General features: G+C 44.7%; 2 protein-coding genes across 2 annotated transcripts in view; one reads left to right on the top strand and one right to left on the bottom strand.

Moving 5' to 3' along the window:
- The window catches only part of LOC139989499 (uncharacterized), a 178,874-nt gene that overhangs the window by 103,816 nt on the left and 55,149 nt on the right, over positions 1–19,909 (bottom strand). The gene's annotated exons all lie outside the window — the stretch shown is intronic.
- Positions 9,687–18,427, top strand: LOC139998085 (uncharacterized; the record flags this gene model as incomplete). The annotated part of the gene is given in 10 exon segments (XM_072022346.1): positions 9,687–9,726; positions 17,076–17,168; positions 17,171–17,236; positions 17,239–17,294; positions 17,296–17,341; positions 17,344–17,480; positions 18,134–18,221; positions 18,224–18,250; positions 18,253–18,297; positions 18,300–18,427. Coding segments are annotated over 10 exon segments (726 nt in total), but the record flags the coding sequence as incomplete, so codon positions are not given.

Here is a 19,909-nt window from a genome sequence, read left to right on the forward strand (position 1 = left end):
ATTCTTGGAACTGTCTTTCGCATAGTCGCAATGTTGAAAAACGGAACTGGATAATGTAAATTGATTGGAAAAGGTTGCGAATGAAATATTGCCTTAACGCAACGTTGATCCCCAAGGGATTAATAGCTTGCAGCAACGTGGCAAAGAAACCCTTACAATCTACTCCGAGCGCAAACCACATTAGTTTGTAATGTCCAACTACCAAGTTCTTTGAGAATCCCCAGGTCCAATTTACACCACCATACAAGACCAAACGAGAAACACAGCGTCCACTTGCCAGTGGATCTTCGTGCAAGGCGAACAAAACGCGGTAGGACGGAAAAGCAACGGGAAGGTTGGTCGAGCAACTTGTCCTGGAGGTATAATGCGCGTTGCACGTGTCCCCGGCTGTGGCAAAGAGGATATCAACGCGGAAGCGGCGAGCACCGCGACGAGAATCACGGTTGTTCTTTGCAGTTTCTCTTCGAGCACAGAGTGGTGTTCCCCCTTATGCTCGCAGCAGCTCGCTTCTGCGACCTGTTACGCGGCTTGATGGTTTTGTTTCGAAGCAGGGACACACGCTTGCCACCATACTCTCGCCGAGACATTGATTCATCCTGCTCCTCCGTGTGTCCACCGTTAGCCGGCGCGATTGTACCCCGTTGTGTGCTCAGCACACGTTCCTCTCTCTCTATAGGATGCTTCAAACGTAGCCACAAAGGGCTAACATCGCGTTCACGCGACATTTCACGTTCAAAATTTTCAAGTTTTATCATTTTTAAGCTCTCGAACTTGTACATTTTCAGGTTTCGCAATCGCGTTGCGCTTGTGCATCTTCTAATTACGTTGAATAATCTTCTTGAACGACGTAAAAATGTGAGTTCTTCGAATTACGAAAAGACTATCTCGCAATTTGTCTCGCTTAATTCGTCATTGAGGCAAACGTATGTGCATTTAATTGCCTCGTGGATCGTCCTGTACAGGGTGGTCCAATTTAATGGGTCGATCGCAACCCCTTGGCCGGAGGTATCGATTATACGGATCGTTTTTCTGATTCCGCGTCGGTAATCTCCGAAATTTCAGCTTCCTGCGAATAGCACTGGAAACCACGTTGTCTTTTAATGAGACACCGATGCCTGCTATTATCGGCCAGATCGATTGGGCGTGACTGGACGCACCAAAAGGTAATTGCCGGTTCACCATTCCCCCTTATCGTTAGAACAACTGAAACAACTCGATACCGATCATCGTTCCGAGGGTAGAGTGTTTCGATGGGATGGATAGCGAGTTGCGTTCTCGTTTTTTCAATTTCGCCTCAGCTGCCGCTTATGATCACATCGTTCCACGATATTTTCACTCTCCGAAACTGGCTATCATCGAACAAAATTAATTAGTTATTGATCAAATGGATGGTGCCATTTTATATTCGAGGTTCAAACACGAATTACGTTCGAGATAAATCCTACAGATCGAAATCTACCGTTAAACGTTCTTCCAAATACAAATTCATTCAAATTTCCCGCCGCTCGCGTCGATTTAACGCGATTGCGCGGTCCCATCGTTTTGACTCGCGCTGTAAGTGGCTGTATATAGGTGTATAGTTAGATAGTTAGCCGTGGCACGTATCGTCTGCGCTCTCCGGCCACGACCGATGATTATCTCCGCGCTCGGTTTCAGCCACAAAGCACGGCAGTCCCACGCACGCCTTGTCGAGTTATTAATCGCCACATAATTCTACAATTACAAAGGTTAATCCGGCGTTTTCACGCTCGGAGCGCGTCGTGGGTGCTGTGACAGCTCCACGACAAACGACACTAGGGTGGGGGTGCGGGCGTCAAGTAGTGAGGGAAAGAGAGCGGACCGTACACAGTCTGGTTGTCAGGCCAATCCGTGTCACCTTACTTTCGATCCTCACCTTTGCCTCTGTGGACCAGGAATTTCGCGTTCTGCATGGAAACGCTCGCGTGATATACCGCCGCTCAACGGCTAATGAAAAGAGCCTTGATTTGTGTGCTACGTGGCATTTGATTGGCTGACGAGAGAGTGAAAACGCGTGATTAATATTCACATTGCTCTGGGGAAAAGTAAAAAGCAAATAACTGTCGTTGCAGGTCTATGCATTGCTAAGATTAGATCAGATTGCGAGGAATTGTTTGACAGATTATTCAGAGTAAAAAGTGTTACACGAATTTTTATTATACGGCAGGAACTGCATAAATAAGGAATCGAAACGTTAAAAACATGATCTCGCAATTCAAATATTATCCGTGTGAAAACATGTATTTGTCGGAAGTCGTGTATTCGACTTCAAAGCAAACAGCCCCTATTTTCACGGAAAAATATATATTACACAGCTGTTTAAAGTTCCGTTACGACAAGACCTTTTATTCTACCCTTGTAGATCAACGAACAAAAATAGTTTGGAATCTGGAATTCAAGCTGCTTCCGTAAAACACGTATAAACATAAATACGACCACATCAATCGCTGTAGCTGCTTAATATGTGACTTCACGACCTTGCTATATCGATTCTACCTATAATTAGACGCGAATGTGCTGATCCGCGATCAAACGGTTACCACAAACTCGTCTCACAAATCATCCCGGAATCATTTCCCATAATGTAACGAATATAAAAAAGAAAATCTCGTAACTTTTCTACAGCTTCTAACCCAAACCGAAATATTCGAAAACCTCGAGCAATCCACGTCGTCGAGAAAGAAAGATCGTTCTCGACGAGTTCGCGTCGATTCGACCGGTCGAATCGTTGAAAAGTCGCGGCGAGATGATTAATCGCGACGGTTATCCGGGAATCCGGTTGTATCGTGGCCTTATCTCGAGTTTCCTGCGCGTAACGCTTGCCATTTGCGCGGCAGCCGCCGGCTAATAAGAAAAGGTGGTAAAAGGGTAGGATAGTTCCGCGCTCGCGCGCATTGTCTCGTAATAAACGAGAGGAATTCAAGCGTTTATGTTTGTCCCGATCGTTCCTTTCCCGATCCCGTTGCCGCATTCCTCTCGAAAAGTCAATTCCCGAGAGAACGAGCGAGCGAGCGCGTGCTGCGTGAGAATGTGCCAATTTTTGTCGCGATCCCATGGTAAATCATTATTCGCTCGTTCGACAAAAATCGTAGCTCCGGTGCTGAGAACTGAGCGCAGCGATCTGTGCAGCATTGGAAATCGCGTCGACTTTTTCGACCTCCGATGAGATTTTTGCTCCATACGTATTAGATAGGCGGATATCGATTAATACGAAGAGGTTGTCAGAAGTTTGACCTTGATAAGATAATATCTCGAGCTTTTTGTATAATAAGTCACTAAGTAACTATATTAGTCAATTGGAAGGTGATAAGTTGTAGAGTACGGACTCGCGTTGAACAATTTTTCAATTTTATTTTAATCCATAAAATGTTGACTAATTCGTCTTCGACCACTGTCAAACACCTTCGAGAGCTTCCATTTCTATCGTCGACGAAAGCGTTCAGCTTCAATTTCCTTCTTTCTACCACTTTCCTAGTTCGTTCAGCATACAGTGTGATATTACTACCAATATAACTGTGATCCCATAATCTCGCGATGCTTCAAAAGGAAATCTCAAGTACGCCAAATTACTCGAACCAGCAACAACCGGAGATCATGATGGTACCGTGGGCGAGCCAGCGTCCCTTTTTCAGCCACGTTTGTGTCCCCTGTGCCACGTAACAAATGAGGCCGCTTTCAACCGCGTATTACGCATTGGTCGCGGTGAATTAGGCGCAGAAGCGACGCGCCACAATGTCACCGGGCCGTGCGCGACCGCTAGCTTCTTGGGAGGCGAGTCGCCGCGAGAATCGATTCGACTCGCTTCTTATCGGACCCTGCTAATACGCCCGGTAACTGCGTCTCGTTCCGGCGACCATGGGGACCGTCGTTCGATGCGTTTAACGCGGCTGTTCCTTCGCTCTTCTGTAATTCCTACAACGACGGCTACTAGCGAGGACATTTTGGTCACGGTGTAGCTTTGTTTTACGTGATTTTGTTAACTGACTGTTCGCTAAGCTCGTAGAAAACTAATGGCTGTCTTTGCGTCAAGACTCGACATAGATGCAGGACAATTGAAATAAAACTAAGTAACTAAGAGTGGTTGGAAGAAATAAGGAGTTTGTCAACGAAGAAAGCGGATGTTTCGTGCATTGTCTGAAAAAAGAAAAAGAGACAGGTGTAGCAGAATGAAAAAGAAGAGCCAAACGCAGGTTTTAAACTTTCGGTTCCTGGAACATTAAGAGATCGGTATCGACACTTCTTCGTCACATTCGAAAATCAATCTTTCAGGCATCTACTCTGCGCGACATCTACTTAATGATCTCAGCAGCGCAGAAACGACACCTACGAAGCACGGGACGATCGCGGCTGATCAGGAAACTCAAGAAACTCGAGAAACTCGAAATCACGTACAGGTGTAACGTGTCCGTGTCTTCTTGGCGTTTAATATCAATTAACTCGATGACAGTCAGAACGCGGTCGTCACGACGGCTTAGCTGAAACATCTAACCTTCAAACTGTGTCTCGTCACTGCGCAATTAGCAAGTTGACGTCTGCCTAGAACGTGAGAGCGGTTTTCAAAGAGATAATTGGAGACAGAATGATATTATCGAGGCGTTACATGCACTTCACATGTCATAGATCAGGATTTCCGTAGCGCTGCATAAAGTATAGTTCTCTTGATTTACAATAGCACCTCGACTGCCTACGTTCCATCAAATGAACACCAAACAATATTCTAAACGACGACGATTAAATCGCAGCTCATATTAAATTCGCGCGTTAATGAAAATTATCCTTGTGAATCAATTCGAAATTGCAAATCAGCTCGTTTCAAAACTAATCGGACACAATCTCTGCCACTTCTCCCACAATAGAAGTTTGCCAGTACCTTGTTAATTCCACATCTCCGGTCTCAAGCAACATTCAAAATCAGCCATCAAACGAGCATCAAACGCGACGATTAAATCAGATTAAACATACGCTAAACACATGCTTTAACGAAAACTATGTCTATGATTTAATTGGAAATCGTAAATCAGCTCGTATTCCAAAAGTAACCCCGTACAATCTCCACCATTTTCCACAATAAAAACTCGGCAGTGGCTCGTTAATTCAACATTTCTCGTCCGCAACAACATTCAATTAACGCGGCTCTCCTGTAATTTGCGCCATAAGCCAGGTCTCAAGCTGAAACGCAGAATCGCGTCAGAAAATGAATACCCGGTCAGGTTTCCTTGGTTCAGGAGGGAGTGGTGAACGGAATGGAAATTTATCGTGACTCGCTCGAGGGGCACCGGGCGGGTTCACCTCGCTCGGTTGCATAACGTTCCACGGAATTCTGATGCCGGACGACGACGAGCAACACCACGACAAACACGGAGACGACCTTAACCTTTCTCGCGGCCGTTCGGGGACATTTGTCCCTCGTGGCTCTTTTCGATTTGATCGATGGGCTCGCTCGCAATTCCATTTGTCCTCTCGTCCACGATTTACCGTGAGTCCAGCCACGTTGTTGCCGTGCTGATTTAGAGTACTCGCGTTGCCACGAATGAACGCACCAAATTTTCGGTTTGCGTTCTGGTATGATTGATGGCTGGTTTTTGCGCACCACGTGCAAGTTAATTCGCGGGAAACAGCTTACGATTGGACTCGATGGATGAAACAAGTTTATTCACGACTTGACCTTGTTTTCGAATTATAGAGACGTTTTTTTACCCACGTCGTCCGTTCTTCAAGGATGAATGTTTCAATTTTTTATCCGACCACCTATTCTTCTAGTTTAAGTATATTCCATTCAGTTTGCATCGGCGAGAGTCGAAGGAAAAAAAAAATTAAGGGTAATTAAGAATGATATTTTATAATATAACATAACGAAAGAAAAAGTGTTCACGTACGTGGCTACTGGACGAAGAGAAACAACCGTAGCCTTTCATGTAGTTCTATTGATTTTATCTTTCTTTCGCTAGAATAATGCAAAATTAATTAACTTACCCAACATAGTGGCACAGAAAATTCAAATAAACGCAACCGGGCGTTATCATTCCGCGTATGGTGCTCACCTTTCTACCTTTTAACCACCTGGAAGCTCTCAGAACATACCGAAACACGACGACAACGATGGTTTAACGTGTAACGTAACATCGTGCGGGTCGTAACCAGCAAAAGAGCACGACCGAACATTATTATACGCAGCATTGTAGCGAATGCCGACAGACTGTCACACTCGCATCTAACCTCCGAACGTGGCTAAGAATTTTCTCTTATCGTTCAACGGAGATATATAATCAGCCAGAATAAAACCATAAGTATCACCGCCTCTAGAACACGTTATTCTCATCGACTTGAAATTTTATCGATGATCTTCCATCGATCCTCTTCGCTTCCTGGGAGTCTTGCAACACCAATGTTCGATACGTTCATTATACGCCAGTAAATTAAGACGGTGGTATACAAAGAAAGAAAAATATGTCGGGCAATGAGAGTTTATCAGCTGGAGGGGAAAGAACAGGCCTCCCATTACGCGTACCCTTGCACGCGCATAATTAACTCACGACTAAGAGAGAGACAGAGATTGCCATCCTACGGTAATTACCATCGGTGCCATTATCGCAGATTATCCGCGCGTCCGGATTCTTACGTAATCCTACCGTTACTACCGATAAACCTGATAATTGCCACGCAAACAGGCAGTTTTTGCTCGGTTTTAACGAGTTCACCATGGTGAACCCCATTTTTTCGAACGCTTAATTTCCCCTGAGTTCGCGAACTAAATTACGTATTTGGTTATAACGTTTCTGAAAGCCAAACATCCACGTTTCATCAACATGGTTCGTGTACAGTGGATTGTACTGTCGACAAATAAAGTACAGCATTTTATCTTCGACAAAAGACAGTACACTTCGTTCAACGGTGGTGCAATGACAGCGACTATATTGTCAAATAATCTGGCTTCGCCACCTGTCAACAAATTCCTTTATTCGACTAATCGTAAGAACCCTGTGCCTTATCAAACGATCAGTTACTTCTGCAACTCGATTTATCGACCGTCAACACTTTTCTCACACCTATTAGTAAACCTATCAATAATACAGTCGAGCTCTCTCTCTTTCTTTCTCTCTGAGAAACTCGAAGAAACGATCGCACCACGTACCATTAGGAAACCCAAGTCTTTACACCTGCGTCCTTTTAACACGCCAAACAGTTTACTATCTAGTTACTTACTGTTACATGTCATAGATCAACGTACATATACACCATTTCTAACCAGTCGAGATTACCGCACAGATATCCAACAATGTAACACCAAGAATAGTATAGGGTATTTCATGTTTGGGTTAGGTTTAAAACGACCGAAGATAGCGAAACATTTTGTAAGAGAAAGTTGAATGATATGCAATGGCGAATCGCGTGGCAGTCCAGAAGCTTCAAATCTTCGTAATATAATATCAGGTTGTCCGAAAAATTTCTTTCGTTTCAAAAGGTGATAACGAATGAACAACAATTACTGTTTTATATTATTTTATTGCATCAGGTATGATCCATTTCGTTATATTTCTATTATTACGTTCGTGCATAGTTCAATAAACTAATATAAAACAAAAAACATTGTGCGTCTATTATTTCCTTATGAAACGAAAGAAACTTTTACAACCTAATATAAACGTATATCGATCAATTATGAATTTTGTTTGAAATTGACAAGTTAATTCTTCGCTGTAGAATTATCCCTCTCTGTTACCTTCTGATCTTACATATCAATTCTTGTTTCCCGATATTCCCAACACTCGGAAAAATCCCAACGTTACTACAAAATTCTCAGATCAACACCGCAATACCGTGAAATCAATTGTTGTACAATTCTCTTTCACACGAGCGAGTGTAATTCCACTTTCGGCGAGTTAAAGATTTTCACGCTTCGCGGTTTATGAATACTCGCGGTACATAACAAGCAGGCTGACTTTTGTTCGCTGTTCGCTTGAATGGTAGGGATTACATGGAGCACGGTTCGCGGAAAGGGCGAAGCGATTAATAACTCGAACGAATTACGCGCACGCTCTCACCGAAAATCGTGGCACCGATGATTCCAATCCCTCGCGGGGATCCAGCAAAATTTTTTTCTCAGGCGATACAAGCCAGTGCGCACCGCCAGACACACTTTGGCACGTAACTTTCGACCGATCGCGGGTACTCATTAATCACCGTTCCACGTCGACACGTAGCGTTTATTAAGTACCACAGTGCGCGCCCAAGTGTTAATCAGTGAGAACTGCCAGTTTAATTTTCTACACGACATGCGTGCCCGTAATAAGCTTCGACTTTGTTCTATTATAACGGGACCCCCTTTTACCCGGTAGACACCTGCCACTTTCGTTAGACGTAAATACTACCCCGAAAGAAAGTTTCTGCGTCTAGTTGATTTTTGCCTTTTCCCCTTGCTTTCTTCTTAGACTTTTTATTCCGTCTTCCTTTCCGAGGATATCGTTTGCTTCGACAAGCGCGAAACCATTATGAATTCCATAAGTGGTAGATGGGAAGATAGAGAAATGACTGGCGTTTTAGTATTCGCGTAGGAAATTGCTGGAAAAATGGAGCTTTTTTTGTCGAATAATAGAGTCGATGATTATTATTCTACGGGTTAGGAGAGTTCGCTCTTCTAACAAAGAACTATGTTTTAGCGACTTTTTACGTTTATCTTAATTTCCTGCAAGCATCTTAATACTCGTAAAGCGTTGCGTTATCGATAGATCAGTGGAACAGTACGACTAAGGCGAAGCAATTTAAAAAATGTTTGCAAGAGTCTCACGACAATCCTTTCGCTTGTAAAATCACGCTACAAGTAACAGCAAAGGACACGACACCGTGTCGCAGGAGAGAATAAAAAATTTCTACTCGAACGTGATACGACGGCGACATAAAACGGCGAACGGCGGCGCGGTTCCTCCCGCGTCTCGTTTTTCCTTGGCCGCGGCTTATCGCGATAGAATATGGAAATGTCCTGGGAGACGTGGGTGCGCTGCAACGAGGATTAACGTCGAAGATAATTTTCCTCGCGCACCGCGACTGTTACGTAAAACGCGGACGGATATCGCGTTCCCTGTTAGCCTTTCCATCAACCTCCCGCTATCGAATTAACATTTTATCGAACGACACGTACATTTTTCCTTCTATAACCGTCTATTATAATCTATAGCTTCACCAAGTTTTTCTCGCAAAGTTTTTCGTCATTGATATACCCGCTACCATTTATGAATATTTTATCAGTTTGTCAACACGCTACGCAAACCCGTGCATTCTTTGTACAACCAAAAAAAGAAAAAGAAGAAAAATGATTTAGAGTTTATGCGAATAAATGCGAGACGCATCCTCCGAAGTGCAACTATCCGGCATCGAGTGATTCAACGAGACGAGATAAGACAGTGGCCCGACTATGCACAATTCGTTCATCGATACAACCTGCTTGCAGCGAGGAAAAATGGAAAAAGAAGAAGAAATACGTAGAAGATGGGAGAGAGGTTGATCGGTGAGACGATTCCGTGATTAAGAGGAGGATCATCGAGCCGCATTTTGCGTGCTCAAGCATGCGTAAGTCCGAGGGCAAAATACGGTTATGCTGGCCAGCTGTGTCATCGTCGGCCAATGATGGAGAATCGAGGTCTCGCGCTGATCTTGGAGAATCGCAGCAGTGACTCATACCGGTAGCCAGGTTTTCCGGTTATCTGGGTTCTGGTTGCGGATTATGGGAGTGTCGGGAGAAAGGCTGTAATTGACTGTGATTATGTTATGCCGAGTTAGGCGCGGCGAGAGGAAAGCTTTCCTTGCTACGCGAAGTTTCGTTGCTTAGGCATTTTTAGGCTGTAAATGTCAATCGTCAAATGATATCCGTCATATTTTCTAAAGTACGTTATTTGTAGAAAATATCAGGGTTAAAAGAAATCCTGAAAGAGTTAGAAACTTCAGATAGGAAGCACGTACCGACCAATAGTACAACCGACTCGTCTAACGGGTCGTTTAATTATGTATCAGTATCGGTGGAATCGATAAAATCTCACGGAACATCGATTTCTCGTTTGAATATCGCTATTTGAATTTCTTCGGAATTGCACGAATCGCACGTGCGTGGTAAATCATGTCAGCGATCAAGTGACATCGGCCCGTCGAAGTTGGACGCTACCGGTTCAATTATATCCGGACAATTAAACGTGGCCGTGGCGAATTAACCGGGAAGTTTGGAATTTCGTCGTTGTTAGCCCCCCACGGTGGGATTTACAACGTTGACTCAGCATAGAGAATCGAATCGTGGTCGTTCGATCAGTCCAGCGTGATCACTAGCCTCCCGTGGCATCTACTCGAGTATCGGTGGATAATGTTAGAACATTGATAAAATGTTTCCTTTCCCACGAACGTCGATTTTCGCACGGTCTCCGTTGAATCTTCTGATTCAGTGGATATGGTACTATGCGCGACCGAGGGCGTTCACCCGTCACATGCGTTCAGGGCTTGGAGATCAGACTCGTCAGATTCTCTAAACTTACAAATCTGGATAAAACGAAATGCTATCCCATTCCAGAGAAACTTCTGATAGATTTCCTGCTTACATAAAATTAAAAGGAAACGTTTAAACACTTCTAATAGCACGATCCCCTAATACCGTCAATTTACAATCTCCAATTTGCGACCTTTAACACTTTGACGACCACGTTGGTCATATATGACGGTTTCTCCTGTGACGCCACGGTGGTCATTGGTGCATCCAACGGTGCACTGTGCTAAACACTGTGGCGTTCCTGAGCGAAACATGTGATTTCGGCATGGTCGTTGTTACACGCTCAGAGACAGTAATAGGATAGGCTAAACACCGTGCATGCCACAGCCATCGAAACAATAACCAAATAGTAACGGAATAGCCGCCTCTGACGTACACCAGAGGACAACCCCTCCAGAGGGACTAAAACCTCAGTATAAAAATTCTCCAAAATAAGCGCTCGAGATCGGTCTGTCGTAACACTTTGAACCGTCACTCTGTTGGATTTGTATAATAAATTCTATTACCATATACAAAGTTCAATTTCTTCACCTTATTTGTGAAACGTCCGAACTGCGACGCGAGGGGATCACCGGCGATCTATCATTTTCGTGATTTCTTGTGTCTCCTACGTGACACCGTCAAAGTGTTAATTTCAAACACGAGCGACAAAAAAATACGCAAACTCCCTGAAACCTGTATCAAACCCGCGTAAGATCTCAATGCCAAAGCAACCGCCTGATCTACGCAACCAACCAAAAAAGAAAAAAGAAAAAAAAATAAAATTCTCAATAGATGTTTCAGTATCGCCAAGTAAATCTGCTCGAAATTAGAGCAACACGCATCGATCTCTGAGAAGCACGCCACTAAGAAAACAAAAGTTAGAAAAAAGGCTATCAGTACCGCGAATGCTATTTATCATGACGAATCCATCTCGCATCGATCTCAATTAACGGGGACGTATCGACACGCGGCGATCGACGAACGGTGAATTAACCAGAAGAGAGCTCGCAACGGAGGGGGAGCTGTATCGCGTGACATTCGAAATCGTATGGCCAACTATGTAGAAAGCGTACGCGGGCTACGGGAATAGAGACAGAGAGGGGGAAGAAAAGCGAGCGGCGCGGTGGAAAGCGAGCGGATCGCGATCGCGATCGAGAACGCGCTCGTTAGAGAGGCTGGCGGCTCGTTACACGACCGCATCTGCATCAAATCCGGCAATTAAACGCGGCGATCGCGTTTACGCCGAGATAAATACCGGTCATTTCGTGAGACGGGACCGAGGCAGAGACTTATGGCTTGATGGAGATTACGCGGAGACAGTGCAAAGTAGATGCGGCGGAGGAATATATCCGCGATCCGCGGAGACGAGGAAAGACCGCTCCCTGGACCGCTATCGAACGCGAATCTTCCACTGTACTATGGTCGACGACCTCTTATCTCGCATCGTCGTGGACAAATCTTCGTCGCTTGTAAATCCTCGTCAATTCGTGGATTCCCAAGTGGCACTGGATGTCGCGCAGAATTAATTAATTAAACGACGGATGCTTTTGATAAAACTCGTCCTATTTTTAACACATTATATATCTTTACAAGATCAGAAGAGATAACCGATAGACAAATTTTGTCCATAACACAAGAAACATTTGGTGCTCGAGAGATTAACTACTACGATTTATTATGTTATTTTCATAAAATTATGCGAAACCATCGTATCGTATCATATCGTTTGAAACTATCTGTAACAGCATAAATGGAAATATTTTATCGTCGCTTTACAGAAGCTTCTTGTCGTCCCAAGGAACGTAAAACAATGTTGTACGGAAAGCAACGTCGCTGGGTAGTGCGATGCAGCGGCAGCAAAGAAACAGGAGGGTTTCGACGCGACGTGTCTTCCATCGAATTACCATATCGACCGGATTATCTCTCGAGCACGAGACATCTCCATTGGCAGGACCCACGAATAATCCGATAAGCGAATTAAGATTAGCGGCTTCTGATGAACCGCTAAGTGACTATCGACGTTCGACCGACTTTGGTGACATACAGCCGAGTGGCGTCGTCGTCGAAATCGATCGTTTTCTGCACGCAAATGCTCTCTGGTAGCTCGGCGTTATAATCGAGATCGTTATAATCGTATCGCGTCTCCACGATGACGCATGACATTTTTCTTGCTATCGTTGCATCGGCGATTCGTTCATTCAACTACGATTATTTTACATCGATGAAATTTTTGTTCCAGATAAAAGATGTTTCGTTTCCTTCTTCTTTCCTTAGAAATTTTAATTTCTAACAGTGGGTAACTCAGATAATGTAACGATATTCACGATGAACAGGGAACTGTGCGTTACGATAAAATTTCCGTTTCCGTCGACGAAGATGTAGAAGATAAAACGCGAAAATTACAATTTTATTGGACGTTCAAGACAATCAACGTGCATTCAATGATATGCGAGATTAGAGCAGTAATTTGATGAAGGTTAAACGAGATCAATGAGTTAAGAAGAGGAATTCAGAAGTCGTTACAATCGTGCGATTGAATTATCTCATTTGCGCAAGGTTTTTGCGTATGTTGAAGAGCGTTGGAAAGCGTAACTTTCTTAGTTAACTAATCGACTGAGAAGATACTAGCAAATATAAACATCCCTCTCTTACACGCAACTACAAAATTATTTTTCTTTTGCTACGGAAACATCGACACGTGCTCTCTTCCACTTTGATCACGACGCTTTGCAAAATCTCATTCTACCAATTGAACTATCGATCTTTCATCGATGACACACAACAACTTTCTAAATTCTGCCATCAATTCGTTCGAAATCGAACGGGTCTCAACTAGCATCTCTTCGCGGATCCACTTTGGAACATCGAAGTGTCAGGTTCCCACGAGCAGCATCGCGAAATTCACGAACATCGATCGTGTCGCCGGTTTTATGGACCCTGTACAGGAGCGAGCAGCAGGTTATACGTTTACGACGTCGCTGGAAAATCGGCCGTAAACGCGACTGCCGTAAACATTGTCGACTGGTTGCTCTCTCACGTTCCGGGCCATTGAGGTCCGGACAGCGAAAGAAAGGGAGTCACACGGCCGCCTGAAAGGATACTTTCTCCGTTGCTCGTCAACGTTTCGTCGAACGACGCTCGTGCGATATATCGTTAACGCGAGACTGTGTTAAAACCTTTGAAAAAGCGACGGTTTCGACACACCTCCTGGAGAGATGATCTCGAAGTTTTCATTTTTTTTCGGAGATTTTCTTCGACACAGTGTCTGAAAGTTTGCTCTGGTGTCGTCGGTTTTTAATGTCTTTCGAAACAATGAGATTCCTTTTGGAAGAATAGAAATCGCGACTTTGAACATTGCACCCGATCATTTTTTACGAACGAAATATTTGTTGCCAAATGCTGAATTCGAAATATTTAAAAGTTGGTTTTCTTTCTCGATTGCATTTCGACAACGTCGATCGGTCATCCAATAAATTTCTCCGATAGGTCCTTAATCGATTATTCCTGTAATCGCGGTTTCTCCGTGTGACGCAAGCGGCGCGAACCGAATGATCGACTCGATCGAAATACGGCCGAGGAGATCGAGGCTAAAGGGTATCTTCGAAGATGTTACGACGGAGGAAAAAAGCAGCTGACCAGGCACAGCTAGTGGGAATTATTAAATTGTATTCGCGCGGTTGAATCGAAGAGGTCACGAAGAGGCGCGATCGACGACGAGCGCTAGTCACGAGACAGGACGATTCGCTCGAGCGATTTTGACGTCGCCATTGTTTCAAGCCTGCGATAGACAATGCGAGAAATAATAAAAAAGCTACTTTCGATAGCGTATTGAAACTGCGCGTTTTATAAATTACGCTATCTTTTAACCACAGAATACACAGCGTATCATTAACTTCGTATCTATATGTGTACTTTAATTCTGCCGCATAAAACATCGTTTTAAAAGACTGAGTCTAACAAGCGAGGTAACTTTACTTGTAAGTAGGATTTTTATGCGTGTGTGAGAAATTTAATTGCCTGTCAAAGCGTTTACGTACGTTCGAATACCTGAACGTGTTAATCATCGCCGGCTATTGGGAAACTGACAATAACGAGACGAAATGGTGCGACGATCGCAAGAATGTCGATCGGATAATGGCTGTCAAAGCGCACGTAATGGCGGTACTGGTCGCGATCGTGCGTAAAATTGGCGTGACCAACGGTCGTAGAGCTTTCCTTTGTCTGAACTTACTGCTTTCTGTTCCTGGGTATCCTGACGTGTTTCGAGGACGGTGTGTTAATGGAGAGGAACGTTCTGACACGTTTGAAGGGTATTATACGATACTGTTGCTTTCTAGCGAATACGGTGTGAACGTAATTGGCCGGTTTAGTGCTTTCTTCTGGTGATCGGTTGTTCGCGGTGTGTTAACGATTCAATTGCAATTTGCTTGTATTCTTTAACGCAGCGCATAGGTAATGCAAGTCACATTATCCTTATATACGAGTTTTTCAGCCTTGTAAATTGTACGGGTCTAACAGTCCTCGTTCATCCAGAAGTAATTTATGTGGACGAAATGTCACGAGATCGTCGCACTTGGTCAAGCGACTCGGACAAGGGGAGAACAGGTCCCGAAGCGAGTGTCACGAAGTCACGTAAAAGGAAGTGACCGAACGACAGTGACACGGAAAACAATCGGTGCAGGAGTAGAGGGTTTCGTGATGAAATGACATACTTGCTTTCTACAGAATGGCAGGGTCATCTCTCGGTGTAGAGACACGGCAGTTGCCAATTGTGAACAATCGTTGCACGATTTCATCCTTTCGTTCCGCAGCAGAGACACAAAAGCTGCCAATCGATCAATCTATCGGATACTTTTCAAGAAGCTCGACTTTTCAAGAAGTCTTTCTCGTGCGTCATATCAGGAATCAAAAAGATCTCTGAATCCCCTGGAACCCTCTGAAACCACCGCCGGGAACAAAGAGAAATAGCAAAACCACATGTAAAAACACAAATATTAAAACCACAAAGAACAAGAGCCGCGCAAACAGCAACAAAACTCGAGAACGCTTCGGTTTCGTTTCTGTCATTACCTCGAATCGCATGGAAACGATGGCGCTGAAGACTCATCCGTCGCGCGGTCGATTCAAACGTCCAGATACAAGTTTCTCTCTCTCCCTCTCTCTCTCTTTCTCTCCGTCAATTTGAAAATAGAGTCGACCCTGAATTATTCGCCAGGACGATCCTCCCTTGTCGCCTCTTTCTCTCGCGTGGCTTTATCGGTCGGAGAAATCGACGTAGACTCGCCGCTAAATTACCGGCTGGCAGCGTGTACGCGAGCGTGATAGACGCGGCAACACCTAACGCCAGTCACGATGCCAACGCCACGTGTAAAAACGGCCATTGTCGGGAGGGAAAAGAGAGACTCGTACGTCGGTCGAGCGAGGTACATTCGAGGGACGTTTCGGATCACGGACGATTCGATGGGGGCAACGCGGCTAACGGATTGTCCTACGAGCACCATGGACGTGTCCGATCGTTTCTGTACCCTGACCTGTCCTACTAGCCTCCTGCCGCAAAACGCCTTTATGGTACATTGTTCACGGGGAACCAGGATCGCGATAACGGGAAGCTTTGACATTTTGCCGCGTTAGATCTGATACTTAAACATCAAGTTGTCGTAGAATAGCTCTATCTAGCGAAATTCAGGTTTCTAATACGCGTGTCTAAGAAGATTCGAGAAAACATTTCAGCCTCTACCGCTTCAGAGTTTTGTACAGTATCTTAGTACAGTCGTATTATTTGTAGCGGCACGTGAGCTAAAGGACGATTCATATCATGTTGTTGTTTTGCCTCGGAGTAGCAATATCGTCAGGATACACACAATGTATTAATAAATAAACTCCGGGTAAAACAAAGTCGCTGCTACGCGCAATCGTCGAACAAAGACGAATTTGAATTTTCCGGCTCTCCCCCGACCAGTATAAATAAACGGACGCGATCGTAAGCAGTTCGGTTATTAGTCAGTGTCTATCAATTATCAACCAGCTATCAGTCGGTGGTGCGGATCAGTAACAATTATCGATCAGTATCTACGAGTATCTATCGAGCATCTATCGAGTAGTTATCAACGAGTTTAGTTTGCGACTTATTGTACGAGCGTCTCGGCGAATATCGTCTGTATACTAATTTATTTAATTATTTTAAATATACTCGACAGTTTCAACAACGAGCAATCTCATCTAATAAATCTCTCGGTCAAATATCCTCTACACAAGTCCTGTACATATTCTTGACGTATCAAGGCAGGTTGATCGGTATCCTTTACCGTGGAATGACCTTAAAGAATCTAAAGAGCCTTAAAGAGCCTTAAAGATATCAAGGATGAACATTGAAACGAACAAAATTAAATCGACTTTTACGTACTTGATCTCATCGCTAAGAGGTATCAGTCGATATGGCCTTTCTCCTTCGTGTGTCGTTGGAAAATAAAAATGTCACAGGGGAACACAAAGGAAAGTAATCAACTGCATGATCACTTACCCAGTACCTTAATTCCCAACTGTGTCTGAGACGATCGACGAGCATCCCTCGGAGGTAGCTCGCGCGGGTCAAGGCGAACCGCGTGCACGCGCGTGCACACGCAATGGCGCGAGAACACAGGTGGATGTTAACGAGCCCTGGGAAATTTTTCACCTTTCCCCACCATCTTCCTTTCCTTTTCTTCCTCTTCTTCTTCTTCCACTTGTTCCTCGTGTAAGAACTAGTTTCATCGGTGTAATCCTTTTGCTTTACTTTTGTAATCGCGCGCTACGCAAATCGATCTATAGATACGGAGCGTAGTCGTTTTCTGATCGAGATACGGACATGGGAACCGGTGCTATACTCGCTGAACCTGCGATAGGAATGCGGGAGAAGCGAGTCCATGCAAAGTTGTATCGGATTAAGCGCGTTACGGTGACAGTGTCTTATGATCAAGTTTGCCGCGAAAAAGCTAGGAAAAAGAATTTAAAAGAGCTGGAAAAGAAATAGCGCAAGTTGAAACTCGAAGGTTTTTGTTGGATTTCGAGTGGAGATTTGGCTGAAGTTGTAAGTATCAGGATACTTGTAGAAGAATGAGGTAAACTATTCGAATAGTTATTAAGAAATCACAAAGTTTTGTATGAGATCAGCAGGTGCCTTAAGAGTATTATTGAAACGTTATGTGTACGATTGCTAAATAGTGAAACGTGGTTTAACGTCGAATGTATTCGCAACGTGAATGCTGGAACAAGAATGTCGTGTAGTGCGTATTGTATGCATATCGCGGTTCAATGCTATTTATCGATCCCGTTTCGCTATATTTTCTCTAAGCTATACTGGTTTCTGCAAAGTTGTTTTTGCTGTAGACGATCTTGCCAGGATTTTCTATACCACCACCGACTTCATGTTCCACAATTATACGAATTCCTTAAAATCTTTCTCGCTTGTTTTCGATACATGCCGACAGAAATGCTTAGAATGTTCGTCACGAGTAGAACAGCTTGTATAGATGGACGATATATACGAGACACGATGCCATGATATCGCCAAGAGGTTAATTCTCTTGCTCATCTTTAGATCCGAAGAAATAACGTTTGGTAAAACGACAGGAAAATGTGTTCCGGATGTCTACGCCAGTGGATGGTTGCCCGTGGTCGGTCAGAATGTTCACGGAGAGGAGAGGATTTCACGCGGGGACGCGTACACCTCCTACACGGCGCGGCGTACACCGTGCCGTATAGCAGCCGCTTGACAGCTGTCACCTTGGCCGAGGGGCGACAAGACACGGCGAGGCGAGTCGCGGTGATTCATGCGCCACGGGGGGGCACGAGGATCCGGCGACCTCCTGTCAAGGATTCCTTCGTCGCATACCATGCGCCGGAGGTGACATCGCGGCCGACTGATTTAATCGCGGACACCGTGTAGTTGCGGGTCTGTATCGTGCACGCTGTGGAATTCGAGTCGCCGATTTCCACACGACTCTTTCTTTCCTTTCTAGCTTCGGTTTATACATCTGCGACTCTTAGACAGTTCACTTTCAGCTGATACGATCATAAGAGAATAGAAGATAATTTATATCGTAACGCTAATATTTGATCATCAGTAGATTATCCGACTTTATAAATAACTCTATTTAGACGATTAACATTTTCTATTAATCGAAAGCTCGATATCCGTCGCTATCGAATTTTTGAAATTATCCAACCGATCCAAACTTTTTCCATTCGACACAGCACCGATCACTCGGTTTACCATCGTAGGTCGAGATCTCCCGATGACTCGAATCCAGTGCACACCGTGACTCGACAGACAAGGCGTTAAAATCGCCTGAACGATCGACTCGACCGCTACAGGACCGAGAAAGAGCGCGAGCGAGCAAAAATGGCGGTCCTTGCAGTTACCGGAGGTGAGAACGTGACCCCGGTGCACAATGCTCGGGGTCGACAGCTCGCGACGTGCCTTTTTCCTCACTTGCTCTCTCGTACGTTAGCTAATGGAATTACTCAAACGCAATGACACAGCGATTACATAATTGCGGCCCTCTCGTTGACTCCGCGCACCAGCAGCACCATTACTCTCTTCTCTCTCTGTCCTTCTTCCTCCTTCTTCTTTCGTGTTCTTCCGCGTTTCCTCTTTCTGTTTCGCGCGTGAAGCTCGGAGAGATTGGTCGATTATTCTCCGGAGACAAATGACATAGTCAACGAGGAGTAACGAGCGGCAACGAGACTTGTCAAACGTGTCGTTTGCCAGAGCGATCGCTCGGTTAGGGGTCTTAGGAGAGGCAGCGCGGTAGTGACTCGTTGGATTTTCTGGAATCGGTTGGAAATCGGAAACAGGAAGTTGCTTTAACGACGATGACTCACGTTACGGCTGACGGACGTCCGTACCGAGCGATTGTCCGATTATTTTTTATTCCAAACAGATACCAGTATCGTTTTTGACAATCTGTCACCGACGTTCGAACGATAATAATTTACGCAAACGAAAGTAGAAAAGAATTGTTTGTTTCCGTTGTCGCGAAACTGAAGCTCGGCAACCGGTCTGGAGATCTGTTCGTCTGGAGGAGAGATCCGCAGACGGTAGCCCGGAGGCCAGCGACGTAATAAGGTCGATAAGTCGAAGACTCGACACGAGTATCTCGCGAAAGAGGCCGACACCGAGAGGCGATCGTCTGAGGTGAACGAGGTCCGGGCGTATCTCACCGCGGGGACACCAGAAAGCCGTGAGCCGTTATTCTCGGCCGTATGGACAGGTCGGCGTTAATCACGCCACGTGGACGCCCGTCCAGAATCGTCGATACATCAATGTCCATTAAATCCCCTTGAATAGGTGCGACGCGATTTATATAGTTCGTTGCCGATCGTGGAACCTCGTAAATTGAACGC

This window comes from Bombus fervidus, chromosome 1, assembly GCF_041682495.2.
Source record: "Bombus fervidus isolate BK054 chromosome 1, iyBomFerv1, whole genome shotgun sequence".
NCBI lineage: Eukaryota > Metazoa > Arthropoda > Insecta > Hymenoptera > Apidae > Bombus > Bombus fervidus.